General features: G+C 43.8%; 2 protein-coding genes across 2 annotated transcripts in view; both read right to left on the reverse strand.

Moving 5' to 3' along the window:
* Positions 1–4,080, reverse strand: part of ZDHHC21 (zinc finger DHHC-type palmitoyltransferase 21) — a 69,858-nt gene extending 65,778 nt beyond the window's left edge. The window contains exon 1 of the mRNA XM_030293079.1: positions 3,978–4,080. The gene's annotated coding sequence lies outside the window, so the exon portion shown is untranslated. The remainder of the gene's footprint in view (positions 1–3,977) is intronic.
* A 15,054-nt stretch (positions 4,081–19,134) lies between these two features.
* Positions 19,135–23,023, reverse strand: CER1 (cerberus 1, DAN family BMP antagonist). The gene is made up of 2 exons (XM_030293829.2): positions 22,434–23,023; positions 19,135–20,488 (listed from the first exon to the last, which is right to left on the reverse strand). The coding sequence occupies exons 1-2, from the start codon at positions 22,929–22,931 to the stop codon at positions 20,174–20,176; spliced, it is 813 nt and encodes a 270-aa protein (XP_030149689.1). The 5' UTR covers positions 22,932–23,023; the 3' UTR covers positions 19,135–20,173.
* Between the last annotated feature and the right edge of the window lie 4,143 nt (positions 23,024–27,166).

A 27,166-nucleotide genomic window follows, 5' to 3' on the forward strand; every position in this document is an offset into this window, starting at 1 on the left:
GCAAAACTGAACATGAGCCATTACTCCTCTGTGGACCTGCTTCAAGAGTGAGAAATAAAGGTAAGTTAATATCTCTTTTAAAAATATTGCACTGGGGCGCCTGGGTGGCGCAGTCGGTTAAGCGTCCGACTTCAGCCAGGTCACGATCTCGCGGTCCGTGAGTTCGAGCCCCGCGTCGGGCTCTGGGCTGATGGCTCAGAGCCTAGAGCCTGTTTCCGATTCTGTGTTTCCCTCTCTCTCTGCCCCTCCCCCGTTCATGCTCTGTCTCTCTCTGTCCCAAAAAAAATAAATAAACGTTAAAAATATTGCACTACAGGGACACACTTCATCAGAATCTCCTAACAGAAAGTACAAATCGCTCAGAAGGTGTGGACGATATGAATTAAAGAGACCAAATGTTGCTTCAGGCAGTACAAAATGTCGGCATGGGAATCTTCACGTAGGAAGGCAGGGATGCGGGAAAGGGCCAGGAAAGACAAGAAAAGAATTGGAGTTGAATGCAGAGCAGGGACGGAAGACAACAGATAAGCTTTGGCTTCAAACATGGCACAAGGAAACCCTTCGGATACAGTAAAAGCCAGAAATGAACCTGGCAAGTTCTTCCAAGGGGGAAGGGAAACTAGTGACTTACCCCTAGCACCCACTACACCAAGATAGGTTGAAAAAAGAAAAAAACAAAAAAACCCTAAATCAGAGGTCTTTCACACCAAGCTTTACCAAAGCAGGCTCAGTTTAAGAATAACACTAAAAGGGGCGCCTGGGTGGCGCAGTCGGTTAAGTGTCCGACTTCAGCCAGGTCACGATCTCGCGGTCCGTGAGTTCGAGCCCCGCGTCAGGCTCTGGGCTGATGGCTCGGAGCCTGGAGCCTGTTTCCGATTCTGTGTCTCCCTCTCTCTCTGCCCCTCCCCCGTTCATGCTCTGTCTCTCTCTGTCCCAAAAATAAATAAACGTTGAAAAAAAAAAAAAAAAAAAAGAATAACACTAAAAGACCAAGTGCCTGGGTGGCTCAGTTCGTTAAGTGTCCAACTTTGGCTCAGGTCGTGATCTCACAGTTTGTGAGTTCAAGCCCCACATCAGGTTCCTCACTGCTGATGGGGAGCCTGCTTGGGATTCTCGCTCTCTCTCCTCTCTCTATGCCCCTCCCCCACTCACGCTTTTTCTCTCTCAAAACTAAAAAAAAAAAAAAAGAAAATAACAACACTAAACGAGAAAAAAAAAATCACTCCTGACTTGCTTGAAGCTGAACACCCTGCAGTAGGTTAGGTTTCATTCCATAATTATGGGATAAAAGGCTTAAAATCAGAAGCCTGGTTGAGATCACACCGAGCGTGTTGAGTTAGAACTACAATAAAATTAATCAGTGAGTGGTAAAATACTAATTTTACCTAACCTGCCCTTTTGTGGAAGCAGTAACAGGTAGATGGAGAGAGCAGATATCTGCTCAGGCTCTTAAATGAGGTTAATCTACCCGAGGGAAAAAGCACAAATGGGAGACCTAAAAGGCCAACGACAAACTTTGGAAAAGTCCCATCTTTTTCCTAGGGTACATCAAAAGAGGGAGAGAAGTAAATAAACTACCATCACACTAAGGTATTTTGGGGGGAGATAACCCCCAGAGAGAGCAGTGCAGAGAGAGTACGCACATCTGTGAATAACTAGGTTTATTCAATTTACCAAAGATGCTGAACCAAAAAAGTCACTATGCCGCCTACAAGAAAAACTGGGGGTTTTCCACCTTTTCTTGTCTTTTACCTGTGTTTTTCACGGATTCAAAATAGTTCAAATATTTTCAACTTTAATAAGAAGCATAAATGCACTAATTATTCTACTGGATGTTAAAATGCCATTTATATTTAGTGCACTCGAAAAATTGAATCTGAGCCCTAATGTTTTACTAAAGCAATATAAAATTCCTTTATGCCTTAATATAAAGTAAAACTGAGCTTAGGGAACAAGTCCCCGGTAATAAAAATGGCTTTTCCTCCGCCTTCCCTGTTATGCCTGTTAATACTGATACGATTATGAAGCGTTCTACGCTGAAAAAGGCTGTATTGACTCATACTCCATTTCAATCCCAGAAAAAGCTCCATGGAGACAATACTAGACTTCTCAATTAGTTTCTTCACTAATACGTGACATTATGTTATCCACGCACTCTTCCACAGGTTCGGAATCAATCCCTATGAATTACAGAAATCGGGCAGTGGGTAAATAAGTAAAAATTTTGTGATTCACTGATTATTACTTCTTTGGAATCTACCTGTTAAGCCGGTGGTTACATGGATGCATCTTAAAATGCATTTATTTTATTAAATAAAATACCCCAGAGATAGGCAGTGTGACAGTTACCATCATTTAAAATATGCTCTGTTTCGTTTATTCCAATTATAGCTTCTAAAGTATGTTACATTTAACAGAAGGGACCTGATATAATCCCATTGTTTTACATCCCCAATGAGGAATTCTAGAACTAGGCCACGTACTATTCCAAAAGTATGGAAATATATAGTTAGTTATATTTTGATATAATTTTACCAATACTTCTTCAGGTATATGCTTAAAATGTGCTTTTAACATGCATGTTAAAGGGTTTTAAATTAATTACAAACGTAGCATATGCCAAGTAGTATGGGAAAGCTAAAATAAGCCTTAAAGAATTTAGCCTAACTCCTTAGTTGTATAGCTGAGAAAACAGCATGGGTCACTGGCCTATCCATGACCCCAGAGCTAGATTGTGCCAAGCAATGGGACTAGAATGTAGTTTTTCTTTCCACTACACTAAATCTCATTTAGTCCTTTCCTTCCCATTGATTTCTCACCTCATCTCTTCTTCAAAAATCTTTTTGGCCATTAAGAGGTTGCACAACTAAAGCAAAATAAAACACCGCTCTGGACTTCATCTGTAAAATCTGAAGAAATGGACGGATTTAACAAGACATTACACAAAAAAGCCAGGGACAGCACATACCAGGCGGTCATCAAATGATAACTATTATTATTCGTTGTTATTATTATTATTACTACCACAAGGAAGGTAGTGAATTCTTTTTAAAGGTTACATATTAGCATCCTAGGCTGAGGCTCCATTTGACACGACTTGTGCTTAATTATCCTCAGTCGTCTTTCAGGCTGTAACTTTATACTATGATTTATGACCCACCCACAATGACCTTGATTCCCCCCCCCCCCCCCCCTTGTACTTTTATGGACTGCTATGCTGCAATATTTTCGAGTAATAACCGGTCAGGTTCTCTCAGCCCTAGAGATACAGACATCCTCCACTGACTGACTCACAAGGGATTTTAAGATGTGACCCAAATATAGCTTGAGAAACCACAACTTTAAATGGACTCCCCACTTAAAATCCAGCGACCTATTTATTATAGCGAATGGTAACAAGCGCAAACTGCTGCCATCCGTGAGCCATTTTCTCAAAATCACTCTTGGATCCGGGGGAGGGAGGCAGAAGGTCAATAAAGGAGCAAACTATTTCTGCTCCTGCTAGTCCTCTGCAGCCCCACACCAGGGATCTGGAAATGAATGAAAGGCTGTGGTAGCATAAATAAACCCGGGATCCCTGCGCAGGTCTCTGGGCGGGGGTGCAGAGAGGGAAAACAGTAGTTTCCAGGCGATAAACTCGGGACACACGTTTAACAGATTTAAAAAAAAAAAAAAAATACTACCCCAAATCACCTCGACCGGAGCAGGAACCCACCCCCACCCCTGCCACCAGTTCTGGGAGGGGAAGCTGGCGGGCGGCTGCGGCTCTGCTGCAGCTGCTGAGAGACCCGCCGGGCCCGCGGCGAGCCGGGTTCGGGGCGGGGGGCAGGTGCGGGGAGGGGCTGGACGCGGGGCGGGAGCGCGGCCAGGTGAGGGCGGCGGGCGCCGGGCAGCGGCGGCCGGGGCCCTGCGGGGCGAAGGCGGGGGGCGTGGGGGGGGGGGGCAGCCGCGTCGGCCCCGCGCCTGCACACACTCACCGGCGCCGGCGGGCTCGCCTCTCGCCGCCGGTGCTCTCGCGGCCGCCAGCGGCTCTTCCCCCTCCTCCTCCTCCGGCGCCGCCGCCGTCTCCCAGGCCGGGCCGCGCTCCCCTTCCGCTTCCGGGAGCCGGAGCGCCGGGGCCGGCGGGGTGGGTGTGCGCCCGCCCGCGCGCCGGAGCCACCGGCTGCCGCCGTCGCGGTCTCCGCGCCGCTCCCGGGAGCCGCGATGGGAGCCGCCGAGGGCCGAAAGAGCAGAAATCGCGCCTTGGCCGGGAGGAGGCGCGCCGCGGACCCCAGGCCGCTTGCCCCGCGGGACCGCCGTCACCGGAACACTCGTACCTGACGCACCTCGCCGCCTCCGCCCTCCCCCGGTGCCACCTTCGCAGCTGTGCCCTGGCCGTCCTTCTCTTTGTCCCCACACCCTCTCCGCCCCCCCTATGTGGGGAACTGCAGAGAGGCCTCCCTTTAAGGATTGCAACTATCCTCATTCCTTCAGGGATAATGGTCAACAGGCCTCTCTGCCCGCAACGCGCTCTGGATGTCCCCTGGTACCTTGTTTCAAAGCGCGGCCCGGCCCGCAGCACCTGCATCCTCTGGGAACCTGTTAGAAATGCACAACCTCAGATCTGCTGACTCAGTATCTGCATTTTAACAAGATCTCCAGGTGATCCCTACACCTGGAATTGCCCCAGCCAACTAAGAGGTTTCCTATTCCTGTGGGCGACCTCAGTCCACACCCAAACAAGCTTTTCGCCGTATGTAAGGAGACATTCAAAAGTTGCCTGATTTCCCATCCCTGCAACCTAGGAAAAATAAGTCGATTCAACATTGTAAATAATCCACCTCCCGGTCTAAGTTAGTATCTTACCGAACATCAGAGACACACTAGAACCTCCCCTCTCTTCCCACACCTAAGCTAAACAGTACTTGGGATACAGTACTGCAATGCCTGCGGTAACGTAGAGAGCCAAGCCTTTGTGTCTGCATGCCACAGGAAGAGACAATGTATGGATAGAAGAATATTACTTGATGCATCAAATCCGAACTTCTTTACAGGATGGTATTGAAAGCCCTTCACAAGCTTACCCCTCCAGTCCTAGCTCAAACTAACTTGGTTCATTTACCCTTCCTAGGATGCCCTTCATCCTTCTCTCTGATGACCTTGATCTAGATTTGGGAGTCAGTTCAAATCCTGCCAGCCCAGAGTCCTCTCCCACCAGGGCACTTCGATCACACACACACTGAATCCTGCTTTGGACCCTTATGTTACCTTCTATCGCTAGGGGTTTTGAAACAGGTGACCTTGCATTGCTAGGTATTTTTAAACATGTTCTGTTCTGGTTTGCAGATTGATTACAAACACCTTAGGACCTTCAAGACCTAGATCAGTTGTTATCAAAGTCCTCACCGGCACCATCACCAGAATTAGAGAGATCCTCATTCTCCAGCTCCATCCCAGATCTACTGTATTCGGAACGTTAGCAGGCGTGAAGCCTAGCAATCTGGTTTCACGAGCCTTCCAGGTGATTCTAATGCACCCTCCAGTTTTAGAACTACTGCCCTGGAATAGTGTCTTCTACCCTCAAAGAAACTCAGTGGTAGGGATTGATTTGACTATATGCAAGTTTTATTGCCTTTCAGAGTAAGAAACCGGCTCTTCCATTTAGGCATAGCAAGGTTGGAAGGCTGTGACGATTGCTCTTGAAAGAATTGTCTTTGATTTTCATAATGCATTTTATGTAGTAGGATTTTTGTGACTTGGTTTGTTTGAAAAGAAATAATACAAATAACTAGTCACTTCAGGAGAAGGGGAAACATGTGGTTTTACTTCCACAATTCAAATACATGAATTGCATATTATTTTGCTCCCTTTTAGTATTCTGTTGTGAGAGGAATAATATACGACAAATGATTTCAACAAGTGCCAAAATGAGAATTAGTTGACCAGCACGCAAATGCATGTGACGATTTTAAGTGTATGTATTTTTTGTGCCTTTTTTTTTTTCACATGTTAGCCTGTCTCTTATCAGCCAAATCAATTCCACGGAGGATTTTCTAAGAAAGGGCACCTGGCTGGCTCAGTCGATTAAGCATCTGACTTCGGCACAGATCATGATCTCACAGTTCGAGAGCTTGAGCTCTGCATCAGGTGAGCTCGAGCCCCGCTTCTCTCTTTCTCTCTCTCTCCCATTTCTGCCCTTTCCTGGGATTCTCTCTCCCTTTCTCTCTGCCCCTTGCTCACTTGCACTCAAAGAAAGAAAGAAAGAAAGAAAGAAAGAAAGAAAGAAAGAAAGAACAGAAAGGAGAAAAGAAAGGAAGGAAGGAAGAAAAAGAAAGAAAGACACGGAAGGAGAGAAGTGGCAGGAAAAGCATTCTCAAAATCATGAGGCTTCTTAGCATGGGCACTTAAGAAGTATAATCAAGGGCCGATCTATCCCTTATGCTGAAGGTCACCTCATAAACATGACTGTATCATATTGCAACCCACATACTTGATTCCTGTGTTATAATGAGATGGTAAGGGAGATATGGCATCATGTAATCTTTTTGAGGAGATTTTCTATTTCCTGTAAGGATGGGGATAAGATATATGTCCTACACCATATTCTCCCTCCAGAATTGTAGTCTATTTCATCCTTCCTATGACTCATTGGAACATGATTATTAATCAAACTAATATTTATCTGGGAATTGAAAAACGAGACAGGAACAAGCAGCGTTACTGCCACTGCCAACTTAGCTTCTCAACAAAGGCACAGTCAGGGCATTTATGTGGATAAACTCAGCCAACTCCTGTGCTTCTGTGCCGTGACTGGGGAGGACTGGATTTGACTGCAATTTCCAAAAGTCAGTGCAAACGCAGTCCAGAGTTTAATCAACACTGGCTAATAGCCCTTGGCAGCTTTGGGTGGATGGCGTTCTCCACCTGCCCAGCTGGGTACCATGCCCTAAGCACCCACATTTGATGCACATTCATGATTTCTTGGTTGCTTATAGTCATCTCCCCCATCTGTTTGAGTGGCACGGTGCCCATTCCAGAATAGTCTAATATTCGAATAGTTGTTCTTCACCTCTTTTGGGTTACACATCCCTTTGAGCATCTAATGAAAGCTATGGACCCTCTTCCCAACAGAGTGCGTGCCCACACACACACACGTAATTATAGAAACATGTACATATATATTTATAAATAAAGTTCCAGAAGCTGTCCCACCTTCCCATACCTCCAGTGAAGTCACGAAAACCAAGTTAAGAATTTGCTGTAGGATACAGAGAGTAGGTAAAATAAACTCTTTTTTTTTTTTTTCAAGTATCAAAGATAACTCTAAAAACCATCACGTGCTTAGGAGATAGAACAAAAGCAATGCCAAGCAGAGTTACAAGCAAAGTGCTACGGGAATGCTAAAGAAGCAGCTGGTAGTGTCAACAAAGTGGCTTAGGAGTGGCTTCAAGGAAAAAGGTTCTTATATCAACCAAGTAAGAATAGGATTTCGACCAGGACAAAGGATCCCTCCGTTGAAAGGGAAAGTGTATGCAAAGGCGCGGAGATGCGAAAGTACAGTGATCCATCTGGTGTGGCTCAAACGTAAAACGCATGGAAAGATAGAGAAGAGAATGGAAAGGTAGAACAGTCAAATCATGGTGAGCTTCAAATTCCATGCTGTTTCCAACGAGAAGCCAATAAGCTTTTGGAGTAAGATAACCTGAACAGACTTTATTCGTGAGTGCCGTGGCATCATCAAAATGCAGAATGGTAGGACATTCGAAAAAGTTCTACCCGTCCCAAACTGGAACCTATTAGCGAAGCCACATGGCTTCATCTCAACTTTTTAGGGTCACTTGGTGTTCGTGCTAGAGGTTTCTGTTACGTTAAATCAAGATGAACTCGAAATTCTTACAGTTGGTTAAGTGCCAGTGTGAAAACGTATCCTGGTGAAGGTTCAGTGAACTTAGAATCCAGGACGCTGCAAGAGTTAAAATGTATTTGGACTTAAAAGAATGAAAATCAACTTGGCCTGACAAGAGAGAAGAAGCTCAGCCACTAATTAAGCTGGGAGGAGAGACACAGGTAAAGCCAGCTGCAAAGTTAATAACAAACACCGTTTCTGCCAAGGTCATGCGGTGGATGCAAATTACTATAATGATCCCCTCTTTGGGTGATTACTGACCAGTAATGCCCCAGACCACTTGCTATTTTCGTCTATTATTAGAGACACCCAATTTCTTGGCCACCTTCACCTCATGACAGCACCCAATTCCTAATGAATTCCCTCTTTTTCTAATCCCACCTCAAAACAAAAACCAATCTCAAACTGATCCCTGCTTCCCTTAGACCATCTTCAAAATCCTCCAGTGAAAACCCACTGACACTGAGCTCGCCCCTCCTACTTGTCTAGTGGCACTTCTTTGAAGGGCCCTCCCTCCTGGAAAGGCAAGAAATCTGATTTTTGTCAGGCTACGGGCTTGTCCCTGGCAGTCTTGAGCTGATTCAGTTTCAGATTCAGATTCAACCCATTTGATAATGAAAGCTGTCCATTGTCAGAGCTCAAAGGTCAGGGCTCTTCAGGAAAGAGGTCTCCTTTTCTGTGTCAATGGCAGTCAAATAGCTGCCATTGTCAGCAAGGAGACTCAGCAGTTTCACACGTGGATTCTTCCAACACGAGGGGAAGTGGTGCTTTGAGTGGGTCACCCTGATCCCTCATCTTTCAGAGAAACGTGGACTGAGGTAGAAAGCAGAAGGAGAATGTGCTTTTAAAATCCATTTTTGTGAGTAGTGTGTTTTTTTAGAAAACAGCTAAGGTAACTGGGCTTAACAGAGATCCAAGAGAGAAGTAAAACGGGTCTAGAAAGGTGATGAGAAGTTCTGCCCTAGTTCAATGTAAAGAGCATATTAAAAATAGGGTCATTTTGATGATGCTGACCTCATTGCATGAAGACGGGGGATTGAGATTTTCATTGAGAGATTTTATTATTATAAAGACAAGAGCAAAAGAGATGGGTGGAGGGGGGCAGGAAACTGGGTTTGTCTCCAAGACATAAAAATAGAGAAGAAGAAGACAAGTTAGAATTCAGAGTTTAGGGGCGCCTGGTTGGTTCAGTCAAAAGAACATGTGACTCTTGATCCCAAGGTCATGAGTTCGAGCCCCACATTGGGTGTAGAGATTACTAAATAAACAAAATGAAAAAAATGAAAAATAAAAGGATTTAGAGCTTAAATAAAGTGTGGGGCCGGGGTGCCAGTAAAATCAAGAGTCTAAATAGATTTCTCTTTGGTAGGAGAAGAAATAGTTACTTAATTCTCAAAGTCAGAAACGGTGGGATATTTTGCAGCATTTTTAAAATTTTATTTATTTTGAAAAAGAGAAAGAGAGAGAGAGAGAGAGAGAACCCCAAGCAAGCTCTAAGCTGACAGCACATGGCTTGAACTCACAAACCGTGAGATCATGACCTGCGCTGAAATCAAAGAGTCGGATGCTTAACCAACTGAGCCACCCAGGCACCCCACAAAAGGGATATTTTGAAGGGGAGAGAAGGGAAACTGGGAAGCAAAATTCAGCGGCCTCCAGCTTCAAGAGGTGCTGAGCTCTCAGAAAGGGAAAGGACAGAGGGGCACGTTCAGCACCAGGAAAGGAGACGAAGACTCTGAAAGAGACAGTCCACATGGCTCATGTGGTGGTAATGTTGACCAGTGAAATAAAATAACCTGAGTCCTTCTCGAAAAACCCAGGTACCAGAGGTAATAAAAATAGCACTTTCTGCTATACCTTAGGGCTCTAAAATACTATGGAGAATTAACTTGAGTTGGTTTCTGAATATGCTAACTCAACAGATCTGCTTTGGGTTCATGGTGTCTCCATGCAGTAGATGAAAAAAAAAGGAGGCCACTTGACATCTCATCCTTTGACACCCTGGGTGCCCCAGCAGGAAGCCTCCTCAGGCTTCGCTGGTAAAAATGAGGTTGGCAACACTAAATAAAGATGCCTGAGAAAATTCCACAGGCTCAGAGGGTCATGATGAAGAACAGCATGGGGGAAGCAAACACATAACTGAGGAATTCACTGGAAGCAATGATGAAAAACTGACCAGCTACTTAGAATGCACTAGCCACCTCTTGAGTTTATTAAATACCTGTGCTGCTTTGCATAGCGATGCCTACCAAACTCAAAGACACACACACACACACACACACACACTTAATTTCTCTTGATATCTTTGTTTCTTTGCTCTCTTTTTTTTAAAAAAAGTAACCTTTTAAAAAATATTGATTTTTGAGGCAGAGCATGTGTGAGCTGGGGAGGGGCAGAGACGGAGACAGAGGATCTGAAGCAGGCTCCGTGCTGTCAGTGCAGAGCCCGGTGTGGGGCTCGAACTCAGGAACCCTGAGATCATGACCTGAGCTGAAGTCGGACTGAGCTACCCAGGTGCGCAGTCAAGGAGTAACTTTCACTGTAACCCTAACAAGGAAAAATGTCACTCCCAAGCTCATACTTGGGATCCAGGCCTGGATCTGTGAAAGCCAGCCTTCTGAGAGACTCTTTTCTAAAGCAATCTGATCATGTCTGTGCTGTCATTCATTAATTGCCACGGGAATCACCAACTGTCATCATGAAGTCTTTTACAGGCACCGTGTAAATATTCAAAGATCATGTTAAAATGACACCGTGGGCTGCCGCAGCTGATGCTGTTTCACGGAGACAGTGTTGGAAAGCACGGAAAAGTATCACACTACAACTCCCATGATCCTCTCCCGAAGCAGGACGCAGGGCCACAATTTTAACTCTTTGGTCACAGCAGGGAATCATTCAGCTGATCATTTCCACCGAGGCAAAACTTATCCTCTAAACTAGGTGCGTCATTAATGCTTTAGATGCCTTTTTGTACACTCGCCATGCAACTATCTATTGTAAAAACGAGAGCAAGAGGAATTTTTCTTTTTTTTTTTTCTTTTTTTTTTTTTGCAGTTTCCCAGGGCAGGAAAGAATATTTCAGCTTCCTTATAGTTAAAATTAGTGTGTGGAGGTTCATTCCCGCAGCTGTATGACCTGTCTGGCTTCTCGTAGACTCTGTGTCTAGTAGAATAAACATCCTGGCAAGATGAGACATTTTTGTCTGCCCTGATTTGTGAACTCTCAGAACTAACTCCAGACTTATTTGCATGTCCCATAAGTCCTGCTTGCTCCCCAAAGGCATCCTCTGTTAGCCTACCGTAATGTCTGAAGCTTCCACGTCTATAATTTTGACACAGAGAACTACATCCGGAAGGTGTTTGTTAAAGTACAAACGACTGGGTGATATTTTGAAAATACTGTTAATTTTCTTAGCAGTGATGATATTCTCCTTACTGTGTAGGAATATGCTCATTCTCCTTTTTTTTTTTTTAATGTTTATTTTGTTTCTGAGAGAGAAAGAGAGAGTGAGAGAAAGGCATGGGGGAGGGGCAGAGAGAGGGAGGGAGACAGAGGATCCCGAGCAGGCTCTGCGCTGACAGCAGAGAACCCAATGCAGGGCTCGAACTCACGAACCGTGAGATCATGGCCTGAGCCAAAGTCAGACACTTAACCAAGTGAGCCACACAGGCACCCTGGAATATCTTCATTCTTAAGGGATACATGCTGAAGTACAAAGGGGGAAGGGTCATAATATCTGCCATTTACTTTCATATGGTTCAACGGTCTAAAACTATGGAGTGAATACACATACACACACATCTGTACAAACTGAAAGGTAAAACAAATAAGGCAAAAACGTCAACAACTGTTGAGTTAAAGTGGAAGCGATGGAGGTATTCTTGGTACTTCTTCAACGTTTCTGTATTTTTGAACTCCTGAAATTTTTATAACGAAAAAATGTTAAAATGCAGATTTCCGAGATTATCTCAAATCCAATGAATCCTACTCCTTAGGTGTGGAACCAAGAAAGCATTGCCTGTGAGCACCAGAAGTAAGTTCTGATATGTAGGAGTTATCGAATTATAGTGCGAAATGCTAATGAAGGAAGAAGTACAATAGGTATGTGATAAAAAGAGCAATTTATTTGGGGGGAGAAAAACCAACTCAATTAAACACCTCTATTTCCTCTGAGCAACAAATGAGACTTTGTTAACCGGACCAGAGCCATATGACTCATGAGTTGCACAGAAATGAAATTTAAAGAACTTAGAAGAAGGGCTGGGAGAACAGCGTAATGTTCTCCGTCTGGAAGAGATCTGAGCAAATGCTCAGACTTCCTGTGACCAGAATTCTTCAGTGACTCCCACCTCGTCATGATCTGGCCTGCTGGCAAAACCACTGTGGAGCTTTAAAAATATTTGTAGCAACCAGTGGGGCCCCTGGGTGGCTCAGTCAGTTGAGCATCCGACTCTTGGTTTCGGCTCAGGTCATGATCTCCCGGTTCATGAGTTCCAGCCCCACTCTGGGCTCTGCACTGACAGCGTGAGCCTGCTTGGGATTCTGTCTCTCCCTCTCTCTCTGCCCTCCCCCCCACTCATATTCTCTCTTTCAAAATGAATAAATATACTTTTATATATATCAACTATTGCCTGCTGTTCCCGACCCCTACCACCACCCACTGGAACAGAATTTCTATATTTTAGAAGTTCATAGATCCTGGTAACACAAAGCTGAAGCCCAAACTCTCCAGCCAGGTAAATTCTGTCTCAAGTGCAGGAAACTCTCATAGCCATCTTGATACCCTGGGGGGTCAGCAGAGTGCCCTACACTTAATAGGTTCTAAATAGATGTTAGTTGGATGAATACATTGACAGCCTCGATGGATGAATGGACATGAATTAGGAGCTCTGGTCAATTGTAGATAATTTGAATACCCTGAAGTGAAGATGAGAGAGAGAGAGAGAGAGAGAGAGAAAGAGAGATCATAGGCAGAAAGGAGGAAAAGTAGACACCAAAGAAAATTCCACCTGTTTTCCAGTTTTCCTTAGAGCTGTGTCTGGGCTTATAAGCTCATTTGCAGACAAGCAGAAGAATGGGGGAAGACAGTCTCTTTGTGTGATATCTACATATTCAGGAACCTCTTCATTTATAGGTTCTCGCTGTGTTCCTATAGTCCTGAAAATCTCCAGAATATTATTCCCTTATATGCAGACACTACTAAATCCTGTGGATCCCAGGCCCCCCGAAGAGGGCATCATTTGAGTGTCTTACTTGAGCTGGTGCAAGATGTGAAATCTGTCTATCCATTTCAATTTTCACCTATTTCTTGCCTGAGGTTTGGGCAGGATGCAGGGTTCCTTTTAGTAATAGAATTGTGACTTACAAAACAGTGCTTACTCGAAATTCTTGTTCTTTAAATATTGGACGTAAAGGGGTGTGTTTCCCTTAGCTGGTAGACAAGAGGAAGTTGTGATCGTTTCTTTGAAAAATATTAACCCGAGTCTCCACCCACAGGTGGATCAGTGGTGATTGTTTCTTTTGGAGGAAAGGAATAGGAACAAAACGAGTCAGGGGGAGGCAGGGACTAAATGACAATCTGAGCTGTCTCCTGGAAATGTGGGTGGATAATTGGGGCCTGGCTTTGGAAAACTAGTATTACAGGAAAGTCCGTGCCATTGCTAAGGTATTATTAGTCACACATGTCACCACTGCAAGCTCCTGAATCTGAGCTTTCTCTGAAGCCAGGTGAGGAGGACCCACTGATGTGTATTCAAGATTCATCCTCTGTCCTTAAGATGGAAACCTGACTTTCCTGAGTTCTAGTTGGATGAGGTTTGTGCACATGCTTCCCACGGTTTCTTGTCCAGCGTTTCTAGAAGCCCTCCGTGCTTTCTTTCCATTCCACTTCGTCATACCCACCGTGAAGGTTTCTGGCTCATGGAACTCTTTGGGAAGCTCATTGGAATTCTGGACCTTCTCCCCTGAAGAATGTCCATGGCTACCACATTTCAGGGGGCTCATGAGCCCCTCTGGAGTGACTATTTTAAACCCATAAGAATCCTTCAAAAACTCCCTATTGCCTGCCATATATGTTCTTAAAACTTGTTAGCTGTCATTAGAACTCCCCACAGTATCTATACCTACATATTTTTTCAAGAGCAGCTCCCAAAATCTATTCCTCTAGCTAACATGTACTGAGCATTTATCTCACATAAAAGATTAAAATTATACACTTTACTTGTATGTATATGCTCATGTTTATATGTATATGCACTTATACAAATACTAAAATATAAGTATGTAATATATATAAAATAGTTTCTCAACGTATTTAAAATACATTAAAATAATATACTATATTAAACATAGAACATTATATCAGAAACAGAGAGGTAACAAAGATGTAAAATATACATAACTTGTTATTAGGGAGTTTACAATTTAGAAGTAAGGATAAGTAAATAAATAATTACAACATAAGTTAAAAAGTGGCAAAAACCTGTTTCCGATTCTGTGTCTCCCTCTCTCTCTGCCCCTCCCCCGTTCATGCTCTGTCTCTCTCTGTCCCAAAAATAAATAAACGTTGAAAAAAAAAAAAAGTGGCAAAAGGCTGTGGCAGACACTGCTGTCTACTTGAGGGTCATTTTCTCTTTATTCCTTGCTGTCAGAGCAAAGGTTTTATTCCGTTGTTTAAATATCCTCAGTGTAACCGATTTTATTCAGCTTGGAAGGGATGCAAAGTGGGACATAGTCCCTTTTATAGACATTGGTGCGTGAGTGATGAAACGTGATGTCTGGAACTGCAGCAGCCATGTCGTGACTGAGAATAGTCTTAGCTTGTGGAGGACACACTAAGGGTGACAGAGCAGAAAAATGGAAGGAATCCACGTCCTTGACGGAATGGTAGACTTTCCAACTTGACCGACCAGGAAACTAGCTGCCTTCCATGCTTCTCGTTAGTGAAATACTAAATCCCTTTATAATTTAATACATTCTGAGTTGTATTTTCTGGTACCTGAGTTGAAAGCATCCTCATTGATTAAGTGTCTTAAGACAGGCATGGATAATGGGCTCTGGGAATCAGAAAAGGAATAGACTAGTGGATGAATCAGGCATTTAACTCGGTATGTATGTGTATGTGTATATATATACACATATATATGCATATATGGTCTATGCATGCATGTATATATGTATATGTGTATATATATGCATGTGTATATATGTGCATATATAAATACACAAATGTTTTATTTTTGATCTTTGTTACCTTGAGACACCATAGCATAGTAGGAAAGATCTGGGACTTTGGAGTCGTTCACCTTCTGCTACTCTTCAGTAGGGCTGCTTTGGGAGAGTTACTTATATGAGCCTCAGCATCTTCATTCACAACATGATACAGTACTCCCTACCTCGTAGAGTTTCATGAGGGTTAAATGAAAGGATATATATGAAGTGGTTGGCCCCGTGTCTGATACATGATATACCTTCAACATATGGCATCTATTGATAATGTTTCTTTTCTGCAGACAAAAAAAATATTTATTGAGTACCTACTATGTGCTGGATACTTTCCTAGGCATTGATTATAATGGTAAAAGAAACCCAGTATGATCCCTGTTCTCATGGAGCTTATGATTGACTAATGATGACACAAATAATGGTATAATTATAAACTGAAACACGTGCTGAGACGTGAAGGTATAAGGCACCGTGCGATTGTGCAAGAGGCAAAGCTGACTTTGTCTAGGGCTTAAGGAAGGCTTCACCGAGAATGTGGAGTTTCAATTTGGGGGTGGGGACGTGGTAGGAAGATCATTACTCTAGCTTTGCAGAAGCAAATGCATTCATTTACTTGTTCTGTAAACAAGTTACTTGGACTGTAAACTTTTTAAGGTCAGGAATCATAGTCACATAATCATGCATTCCTTTATTCATTTTCTTTGTACCCAGCACAGTGACCAGGGTCATCACAGACAACTATAAATGTTGGTGGATTGAATGAATGAAGCTTTCTGACGCTCTCCTTGTCAAAAAAAAAAAAAAAAAAAAGTGTGTACAAAATGTCTATTTCAGGGAGATAAGGGATAGAAAGCACTTGAACACATAGTAAGGGCTCAATAATATGTAGCTCTTATTATCATTACTATCATTATTGCTTTATAATTTACATATATTATCCCTGCTACTATGTCGTAAGCTCCAGGGCAATGGGAAAAGTGTCTTATTTTATCTTTGCTTATCTCGGGGTCTTGCATAGAATAAATTCCTTATAAAAATTAAGAAGATGCACGACTTCCTTAACCAGGAGTTACGTTGACAGTTTAAAGAGACTATGTACCTTGAAAAAATAAGTTATCCCAGCTACGTTAACCACTCTCTTTAGGGGATACTTAATGCCAAGTTTCTAGAATCAACATAAGATACACATTAAAAAAAAAAAAAAAAAAAAAAAAACCTTTAAAAACGGTTGTGAAAACCAGGCAGAACCCTGTATGGAGGAAAAGTCGTAGAACAATTCATACAGGATACCGCACGTGTAATTAAAACCTCACAGCTTTCGGGGCACCTGGGTGGCGCAGTCGGTTAAGCGTCCGACTTCAGCCAAGTCACGATCTCGCGGTCCAGGAGTTCGAGGCCCGCGTCAGGCTCTGGGCTGACGGCTCAGAGCCTGGAGGCTGTTTCCGATTCTGTGTCTCCCTCTCTCTCTGCCCCTCCCCCGTTCATGCTCTGTCTCTCTCTGTCCCAAAAATAAATAAACGTTGAAAAAAAAATTAAAAAAAAAAAAACCTCACAGCTTTCATGGCACCCTTTCAGGGGCTATGCAGCCTAAGGTAGCTAACCTCTAGCACAGTTCCCTATGTTAATTCTTTGCCTACCACTTACAGCCACCTGATATTTTGCCTCGTGGTTGATTCGCTAATGAACTGCCTGATTCTCAAGTTACTTGTCTCCCTCAACTAGACTATAAGCTCTACAGGAGCAGGGATCTTGTCTGACTTATTTTCTTGCTACAGTCACAGCACTCAGACCTGTATCTTGCATACAGCTGGTAGACACATACATACCTGCTGAATAAAGGAACATATATAGAAAAATAATGCTATTTATTATTTATGGATGTATATGTACCTTTGCAAAAATAGAACAGGATATTAGAAGTAGAAATGAGAATCTTGGGGGGGGGGTGGTTCTTGAGGAGTCAGGGGTGTGGCGGATAAGACAGCATGGTGGTGGGGGGGGACACTTTACTTATATGTGAAATGGTTTACTTCTTTAGCAAAAATAAACAAGCATGAGATGGCAAAATGTTAAATATTCTGGTGGTGAGAATTTGAGTGCTTGCTGTAATATTCTTTGTGCTTTTCTATGTGTTTAAATTTCTCAAAACAATTAGAAAGAAAGAAGGAAAGAAAGAAAAAAAAAGGAAGAAAGAAAGAAAGAACATCTGAATGGAGAAGAGTGAACTAAACCCTTAGAGTTTTACAGGACCTAAAGCTCTCTGATGTGTTGCTACCTACACTTGATCATCACAATAATTATGAAGTAACTATCATCACCCTCATTTTTTCTGGGCAGAAAATGAAACCAAGATTGAGGAGGGAGTTACCATGACCACCTCTCAAGTTAGGGCAGTGCTTGGCTGAGAACCTGATCTAGGGATGATTTCTCTCTCAAGTGGTAACATCAATGTCCTTCAAATATGAGAGCTGGGCAAGAGGTAAAAGAAATGAGCTGTGGGGCCTATAGGCAAGAGCCCTCAAAGAGATCAATCTAAACTGATGGGCAATGAATGAGTACATATTTTAATCATATTTTAATACAAATAGAGAATATGATCCAAATGACCTTAGGCTAGTCGCTTCAATTTTTTTAAAAAAATTTTTAATGTTTATTTGTGAGAGAGAGAGAGAGGGAGAGCGTGTGGGGGAGGAGCAGAGAGAGAGAGAGGGAGACACAGAATCCGAGGCAGCCTCCAGGCTCCGAGCTGTCAGCCCAGAGCCTGACATGGGCTCGAACCCACAAACCATGAGATCATGACCTAGGCTGAAGTCGGAAACTTAACCGACTGAGCCCCCAGGCGCCCCTAGTTGCTTCAACTTTTTAAGGCTTATTTTCCTTACCTGTAAAATAGGGTATTTAGCCACCTCGTAAGATTTTTGTGAGGATTGTATAATACATGTATCTACGTATTACATAAATTGCATAATTTATAATTTATGCAAGAGACCCAGCATAGTATCTGGCACTTAAGATGTTCGATATTTGTGTGTTTCCTCTGGGTTGCCTATGCTCCCATGTGTTCTGTTGAACCACTGAGAACTGCGTTGTTTTGTTTCGTTTTTGCCAGTAAAAATGGACGAATGCGGCCAACTTCATGAGATTCACACTATGACTCTGAACGTAAGCTCTGATACCACTATCCGCTGTCTCATCTTGAATTCACACGAGGGAAGAGCAGAGTTTGAATAAGACTGATGATTGTTTGGGGCCCGGGCTTGAGAGTCTATTTGCAAGGATAAATAAAAGGGATTTGCAAGCGAGTAAGGAGGAGAAGGACAGTCCAATTGGCAGAGATAGGTTTACATAATCAGGGTTAGGCAATTGCAAACCAGACAGCTGCTCAATAACTTTTGGCACCAAAAATATATTGACCAGCTGGGATATCATTAATGCTTAACAGTTTCATCCTTATGACCATATCTTGGCCAATTAGGCTGTCTTTGACCACCGAAGGGTGTAATATATTCTGATGTAAATGCCACATGTGTATCCGTATAACACATATTCTACCACTTTAATGTAGAATATACACTAAATATAAATGCATCCGCGTCTTTGAAACACCAGGTTAGATGGTGTGACTACAGAGAACTAGAATTAAAATGTAGATTGGTTTCTTTTAAAAAATCAATATTCTAGGAAACGCTTTTTTGTGTGTGTACTGAAAGTAATAGGATTCAAATAATTGAAATAATTTGAAGATGAGTTTTTAAAAGAATGATTATAGGAAAAGAAATACGACTAGGGAATGCCAGGTCCGTACACGGTATGTATACAAATAAATACCGAAGGAGAAATGGAATCACTAAGTGTCAGAAAAAACGCTTGAGCCATTGTCATTAGCCCCTGACGCCATTTCAGAAATGCTCCTATGCAGGTAATCTCCAGATAGCACCCTTAAATAATGGGACAGAAAAAAAAACCATTAAGGATAACATTTAAGATGATTTAATGCCACGAGCTTTCCCAGAATGCTTCACACACTAAAATTTAATACATCAAAATACTCAGAATATTTTCAGAAATTGCAAGTGTGGCATTTACAGAACAAAATCTATAATACGGAGTTTTTATACAGCAGCAAAACCCCCCAAAAACAAAACAAAACAAAACAGTCATCCAGACACAGAACTTTAACTTACTACCTAATCCTAAATGCATGTAGATAAAGGATTTCACCAGTAAACTGTTTCCATTTTTAATCCTTTGCTGTTTATTTAATTTGCCGTCTACTGGAATTCCTTGGTTACTTTCATTAGCATCTCTGGATTGACCTTTAAGCCTGGTGCTGGTTGTATATTTTTATTTCCCCATAATTTAGGTACTTGCATAGCTACCAATGATTGTTCCATGTCCCTACGTAAACCACTAAAAGTAACATTGCTCTTCCTTCTTCAAAGCCAGAGACCTGACATTAAGAACTTCGTATGGGGAGTATCGAAAATGAAGAGGCAGCCAAGCAAGCTACTCCTTAAATCTATGGAACTAAAATATGCATTTGATAGAAGAAGACAAATAAAACACCGTCTGAGATGCAAAATCTGCCTACAAGTATGAAGAATCCTTCCCACAAACACTACGTACGTGTTTCTGGTGGTGCTTTGACAAGCTATTCAAGAAGCCAATTTTTAGGGTCTACCTTCTTTCTTTTCCTACTTCGGATGGAGGGCTTTCACCAGAACTGGAAGACACAAGATCGTGGACTCTCAGTAGAGGAAAGGCCTCTGGCAAACCTCTTGAATGGACGGTTCAAGTCCGTCGTATAGAGATGAAGCCCTCAAGGTGCAGAAAGCTTCTACAAGTCCTTACCACCCTCCTGCCAGCGTGGCAGAGCCAAGACTAGAACCCGAATAGGTACCAATAACTAGATGAATACCAGTTCCTCGAGATTGTTCTGTCTCACTACTTTTTAAACCTCCTTTCCCTTAAAATAGTATGCACCCACTAACCAGTTGCAAACTGAATAACCAGCACCTTTACTATCGTGGTTTTGCTTTTCAAAGGTCCTAGTGGGATCTCTTTTTAAGTGGAAAATCCTGGGATGAAGGGATCCTGCGCATGGAACTCCGCCTGGGAGCCTGCCTGGAGGAGGGGTTCATGCTCATGCTCGGTCTTCGTCTTGCACTGGCACTCCTCCACCAGCATCACCACCTTGACCACGGGGGAAAGGCCAGTGCAGTTCAGCTGCAAGTGCCTCGTGGTGAACTTGGCAGGCGAGCAGTGGGAACAGAACGTGTGGGGGTGCTGCGCAGCTCCAGGAAAACGAACAGACCCACATTTCCCAAAGCAGAGGTTGTTCTGTACGACTACTTTCTCACAGTCTTCATGGGTGATCGTCTAAAAGGCAAACACGTCTCCATTAAGTTATCATGAGTCATCTCATTAACATCCGTGATACAGAAGCGATAGACTGTAAGCCTGAAGATAATTCAGACTAAAATGTCCAAAACTTTCCAATTTTGGATATTTTACAATATCCAAGTGATGGTTAATCTGTAAGGGCAGGGGCACCCGGGTGCCTCAGTCAGTTAAGCGTTCTGACTCCGGCTCAGGTCATGATCTTACAGTCTGTGAGTTCGACCCCTGCATCAGGCTCTCTGCTGTCAGCACAGAGCCTCCTTCAGATCCTCTGCCTCCCTTTCTCAGTCCTTCCCCCACTCTCAATCTCTCTCTCTCTCTCTTTCTCTCTCTCTCAAAAATAAACATTAAAAAATCTACAAAAGTATAAAGCCACCGTAACTAAATTTCTTGTGTTGAGTATATTGATACATTAGCCTTTAGGAAATCCCTAAGTTAAAAAGAAAATGCTTTGCATCTTAAATGTCAAACTTTAAGGAATTTTGTCTAATTGGATGTTACCAGTTGAAAAAACTCTAATGGCTAACTTCCCGTATAAGCAATGTGCCTTATCTTTCTACTTCTCACAATGCATTACGCCCAATAGACTCTCCATCCGTGTTGGTTCGGTTGTTCATAGAACAGACCAGAACATCATTAATTCTATTCTATTTTGCAGTGCCTGTGGTACATTCAAACCTACGAAGTTGCACGTGGCCTCGCGATGGCATCTGTGTCTGCAAATCATCCTTTGCCTCCTCTAACCCCATCTAACATCACCTTTGCCTCCTCTAACCCCATTCGCCTGGCTTTATGTGCCCTGTAAGGTATACGGGTCAAACACCTGAATTTTAATTTAATTAGCCCTAGAATTTAAAATGAGAGTTTCAAAGGAAATCTGACTGCACAATTCTTAGGAGCAATTTTGTAATTGCACGTGGCCAACAAAGCCGTCGTTATTATCTGATAATGGACTTACTGCTACAGAATACTTAACTGCCTGACACAGTCAATTACCTTATAATACTGCCTGCTTAATTGGGTAGCATTATTGGACCGTAAAATTTTACTCTACCCTGCGTTGCTTTTGGTGCAGTATCGTCATGTTTAAGGGCTTGATGCAGTTTCTCGATTTCATGTAACATTTGGAGTGTGGGGCTTGCCAGGACTGACCGGAAGCAGCGGATAGGGAGAATGCCCCTTTGTCTCAACAGTGCAGAATCAATCATAATAACCACAAATCAGCCAACACAACACGAAGCAGGAGGTGTTGCTTCTGAGGGCAGCAAATGTGACTTCACGCTGATATCGGTTGTTTGAAAGCTTATGAGAAAATAAGTTAAATCATTTTTTGCTGTGGTAACGTTAGAAACCATGTGGCCACTTCTGCCTGACTGCCTATCAAGTAGTTTGGTGTGAAATACGGGGATTAAGACTGAGATAGTATGAATGAGAGGGTTTGGGGAGGAGTCCAGTGTTTCCCACCTTATCTGTGGGCGGAGTTGAGCAGCTCATCTGCATCCCAAAAGAGTGTTAGGGGAACAGCTGGAGACCAGCTCTGGTTACTTCTCTAAGTTCCCACTTTTCCTAACCGAGGGTCCAGTCCTACTTATCTCCCTGGATTGATCCCCGCCAGCATAAAAATAAAGAGCCCATAAAACAAAGGTCTGTGCGATCAATATGAATGGTTACTGAGATTGGCAACACCATCGTGTCATTCTTACAGAGTTTCCAGAATACCAAGAAACCATGGCAAGTTGGAAGGAAATCTGGGGAGCACGATCATACTTTGCCAATACCTCTGATGAATGCCCAAGGGCCAAATCTGGGAGTCAGGTGACGCCCTGGCGGCCTTCCCTCCTCCTTTCCACCTGTCCCAGTTGCCTGCCCCTTTCTTGCAAGCTCCGATCCTCCCCCCCACCCCCCACCCCTCCAGAACAGATACCTGGCTGAAGGGCACTGTCCTACACGTCTCCTGATGTACTTCATGGCTTTTGATGGGCAGGATGATCCCCTGAGAAGCTGGGCCCGTTCTGAACATGAAGTGGTGCCAGAATCTCTTGGCTTCTTCCCGAAGAGGAGATTTCTCCATTTGCATCCCGTCTGTGGGCTGGGCGAGGGCCCGGGTCCCAGACAGGAAGGGCCCACTGACCGAGTCCCGGGATGGGGGCGCTTCTCGCTCGGGCTTCTTCCAGAACCTGCCAAACCTGGACAGCATCTTCTCCCTCTGCCTCTGGCCTTCCCCGGCACCTATCAGGTGCGGCACTGCAACGAAAAGATCCGGCTTCTCCTCAGCTTCCTCGTGGTTGCCCACGGGGAGCGCTCTGCGACTCCTTTCTAGGAGGGCGGGGGAAACAGAAGTCTGACTCTGGCGGCCATCCCGGTGCGGCGCAGCCTTCCCTAGAGGCAGGAGCACCAGCAGCCGAAGGAAGAGGAGACCCATGCTGGGAGGGCCCAAGCTTCTCTCAGATTCGCAGATGGTGAGGTCTAAAGGAAAGGTTCACTCTCTGCAGGAACAAACAAGGAGAGCCTATATATAGATACCTGCCTTGTGGGATGGAAAGGCAGGTGGTCAGGAGCCAGGCAGGGTAAACACATTTACTGTTTGCTCGAATTATGTAGTGCTAATGGTGTCCTGCCTTCTCTTTAGTTGTGTGTGTTTTAGAAGGCCCCAGTGAAAGCCTGGGACCCAGGGGGTAATTAGCTGGCACTTGATTTACAGAGCAGTTATTCCTGAAAACAACACATTCTTTCCCCAACCCCCCTCCCCAACCCCGCCGGATTTCCCATCACTGTTATTAGAAGAAGGACCAGAGTCGATGAACATCTGTGGTGCATCTGCTTTGTACAGGGACAGAGAGGACAAGACATGGTTTTATGACAGAAGTATATCAGATAAAAATTAAAGGCATACATTTAGTAAAAGCCCAAGCCTTTAGGCTTCGCGCACACACACGCACACACACACACGCACACACAGGCAACCAAAGAAGTATAGCAAAATTATAAGGAAGGAAAAGGAAGAAAGAAAGATGTTAACTTTGTTGAGCAGAGGACTCTCCCTCTGATTTAGATGTGGTTGGGGTTATTGATTTTCATATAATAACCGAGTAGAAGGAACACATGCTCCTTTTCCACACGAGGAAACTCACAGCTCCCAAATTAATCCCCTCACTTGCAGAATCAGACACTCGATGCCAAATGTCACAACGGGTCAGCCGTCAGATAAGCTTTTCAGTTGTTCACAAACTTCTCAACAGGGTCTACTGGAATAGCCTGACTGCTCACCAGTCTTCAGTGAAGACGGGGAAGTGTCTCCCTCCAGCCACCCCATTGATTGTTTTTCTTTCGCTAAACAAAGAGCCAGACTTGAGAACGTGGATTCTGAGAACCAGGTTTGATAGCTCTGGGCCTGAAGCTGGCTCGTCACTTCTTTACTTTACAGAATCCACATCGTCTTCCTTATGCTACAGTAATTGACGAGCAGGTAAAATGCAGATGGAGACAAACACGCATCTTCAGGAATCAAAGGAAAAGTTGCTAGATGCCTATCATTCAAAACTTGTATGAATCACGCAAGGGTGTGGGAAAGAAACAGATCCACAACACTGAAGCCCAAAATTGAATCCAGTTGACCCTGCACACCATTTGAACAGTATTTCCGTTGGAAATGAATCCCATACTTGCTTATATTTCTTCCCTTTTAACTTAATTACTATATTCCTTGCTTTTAGTAACACACCTAATCCTGGAACGTTGTCCCCATTTCCGTACTGATGAAGCTTTGTTTCCAAGAAGTGACCCGTTAGGATCTTTTTTCCAGACATTTGTGTTCCTTTTAATAGCCATGCCTGATTTCTGTGACGTAAAGCCTGAAGGAAGTTCTTTTATTCACAATAATGAACTATTTTTAAATGGACCATCATTTTTCCGAATTCTCTCAGAAGAGATATCTCTTGCCTATACCAAACCTCCACTGGGCTAGTAGGAATTAAGGTACAACTGATCCATACTAAATGAACATTGGTATTTGCCATTTCTTTTAAAGTATTTTTAAAAGTTGCCTGCCGTTTGAATTTCTTGATTCCCCTCAGCTATCCAATGAAATAGACTTTCCAGAGCTAGCCACTCGGCCCCGATTATAAATATAGTCTGGAAGCCAACTATGTTTCCTGATTTCTTTTAAACTTTACTTTTTGGCTCCTGAAGTTCCAAGGCCATCACAGTGGCTGGCATTTCCCCAAACAGAGGTCAGAGATCACACTCAGAGATCTCAGACTGCCCAGCTCTGCACGTAGGATACAATTCACATAATTACAATTCCATTAAAATTTATGGAAGATTCAGGGTGCCTGGGTGGCTCAGTCGGTTGAGTGGCTGACTTCGGCTCAGGTCATGATCTCACGGTCCATGGGTTCGAGCCCCGCAGCGGGCTCTGTGCTGACAGCTCAGAGCCTGGAGCCTGTTTCAGATTCTGTGTCTCCCTCTCTCTCTGACCCTCCCCTGTTCGTACTCTGTCTCTCTCCATCTCAAAAATAAATAAACGTTAAAAAAAAATTTGTGGAAGATTTACTTTACGGGCTAAACATCACGTTAGATACGAGCAGAAAACAAAGTGATAAGAACTTGGTTCCTGCCTTCAAGCAGGTAGGAGAGTCTAATGGTATTGTGCATTCTGTAATCTAATTACATTAGCTGTAGTGATGTCAGTTATCCATATTTAACCTTCCTGTATTCCTAACCCCCTCTTCTTCTGGTCCTAATTTTGGTATTCGGTCATTTGAATAGTACTCATGCAGAATTTGCTTTTGCTGTTCTGTCATACCTGTTGAGAAGATGTACACATATCTTGAAGGATAAAGCTCACAAAATAAAGCCTTCTGCGGTGAGAACATAAGTCTGTCAACTCCTATCTTTCACAGCTAAGGGCAGAGATGATATTCGCCTTTGACCTCTGTGTCCTTCCGTCAATTCTAAAACTGCGTATGTGATACACTGTAGCTCACTCTTGAGACCATAAACATTTTGTAGCTTTTAACAAAAATATACCGCCTCTGTGGGGATTCAGTGATACAGGCATCTGGTCACCTCCCAGTCTGGATGGAGCCAAGTGGAGGTAGGTCCGGAGGGGGCCTCCAGACTCAGCAGGAAGCAGTAATGCGGAGAGAGCACCAGAGGTGGTTGGTGTACTTTGTACCAAAGGCCGCAGTGAGAGGCAGGCCTGAGCTTACAGGGGCCCCCGCCTGCGAAGTCCACTTCCAGGGACAACCTCAGGCCCGCCTGAGAGCCAGAGAGGCTAATCTCATCATTCATTCGTTCTAATTCGCAACTCAGCGCTCAACATCATCTGAACTCTGCTTTCAACTTGACCTAGTCTTCCTGGGCACTACGATGCCTTCAGGAAGGTGGAGATCCCAGCGTGCCTGAGAGGACACAGCAGCCACGTTTTTCTGTCGCTCTTACAGACTCTCAGATGGGAGAGCGGTCTAGCGCCCTCTGAGAGGAAACAAAGAGGCTAAGTTCTTTCCTGAAAACCCCAGACCTACAACAAGAGGTGAGAGGCAGTGCTGGGTCACAGATGGGCATTGGAGGTAAACCGGGAGGCAGAAAAGGGAATTTGGGTGGATGGATCAGAGAAAGAAATCTGCTTAGGGTGCATGCCACTGTCTCCTAGCTACCTCTCTTTCCAAAATATGGAAAAGCAATAGGGTTGCGGGGGGTTATTTTCAAAGAACCCAAAACAAGGCAGAATCTTCCTCTTTTCTTCCCCAAAGAACAGGGAATAGGGAAAATTAGGGTAAGTGGCTTCTGCTTAAACCTTATCTTGATTTAGTTCAGTAAATTATTCAAAGCATAGACCTCCCCCCCGCCCCGCCCTGCACGCCCCTCCCTGCCACTTTCTGTGGAAAGAACCTCATTCCCCGAAGATGCTCTGCTCATTGGAGTCACTGATGCATTCATTCATATGGCGTATTTTTTGAGCACCAAGTCTGCACGAGGTCCTGGGGATAAAATGGTGAGGGTGTCCTTGCCCAGGCCCACTGGAGTTTGCAATCTGTTGGGGAAAGACTAGCTTATCAAGATAAGTTACAGAAGGAAAACCTTGGCAGGCACCACTCCTGTTCTAATCAAGGACTTTCAAGTGGATCCAAATTCCAAAGGCACCATGGAAGGGCACACGGTGTTTATGTTCATTTTAGTCAACAAATAGGTGCTGAGTGCAAGGATGTGCGATACACGCGCACTCGTTCTCTTTTGTTTCTGATGACGTCACGAATATCTGTAGTAACAACACTCAAATTATACAAAAAATTGTACAACTACAGAGAGATCTTCCCATGCCTTCCCAGGCTTCCTGTCCTGCCACAGAGGCAATCACTGTGTGCAACTTATCTATATTGCATCTTCTAAAATTGTCACCTGTTGGGGTGCCTGGGTGGCTCAGTCAGTTAAGCTTCTGAATACTGATTTCAGCTCAGGTTATGATCTCACAGTTCGTGAGATCGAGCCCCGCTACAGACTCCGTGCTCTCAGTGGAGTGCTTTTATGGTCTCTCTCTCTCTCTCTCTCTCTCTCTTTTTCTCAATAAATAAATATTTTTTAAAACATAAAATAAAATGTCATCTGTTATGGGCTGAATTGAGGCCCCTGCCCCCAAATTTACATGCTACAGACTCA

The sequence above is a fragment of the Lynx canadensis genome, chromosome D4 (genome assembly GCF_007474595.2).
Source record: "Lynx canadensis isolate LIC74 chromosome D4, mLynCan4.pri.v2, whole genome shotgun sequence".
Classification (NCBI taxonomy): Eukaryota; Metazoa; Chordata; class Mammalia; order Carnivora; family Felidae; genus Lynx; species Lynx canadensis.

Coding starts and splice junctions, on each gene's coding strand:
- CER1 (XM_030293829.2), bottom strand. CDS start 22,931: ATGGGTCTCCTCTTCCTTCGGCTGCTGGTGCTCCTGCCTCTAGGGAAG. Junction 20,489..22,433: donor GGACAGTGCCCTTCAGCCAG/GTATCTGTTCTG, acceptor TTTGCCTTTTAG/ACGATCACCCATGAAGACTG.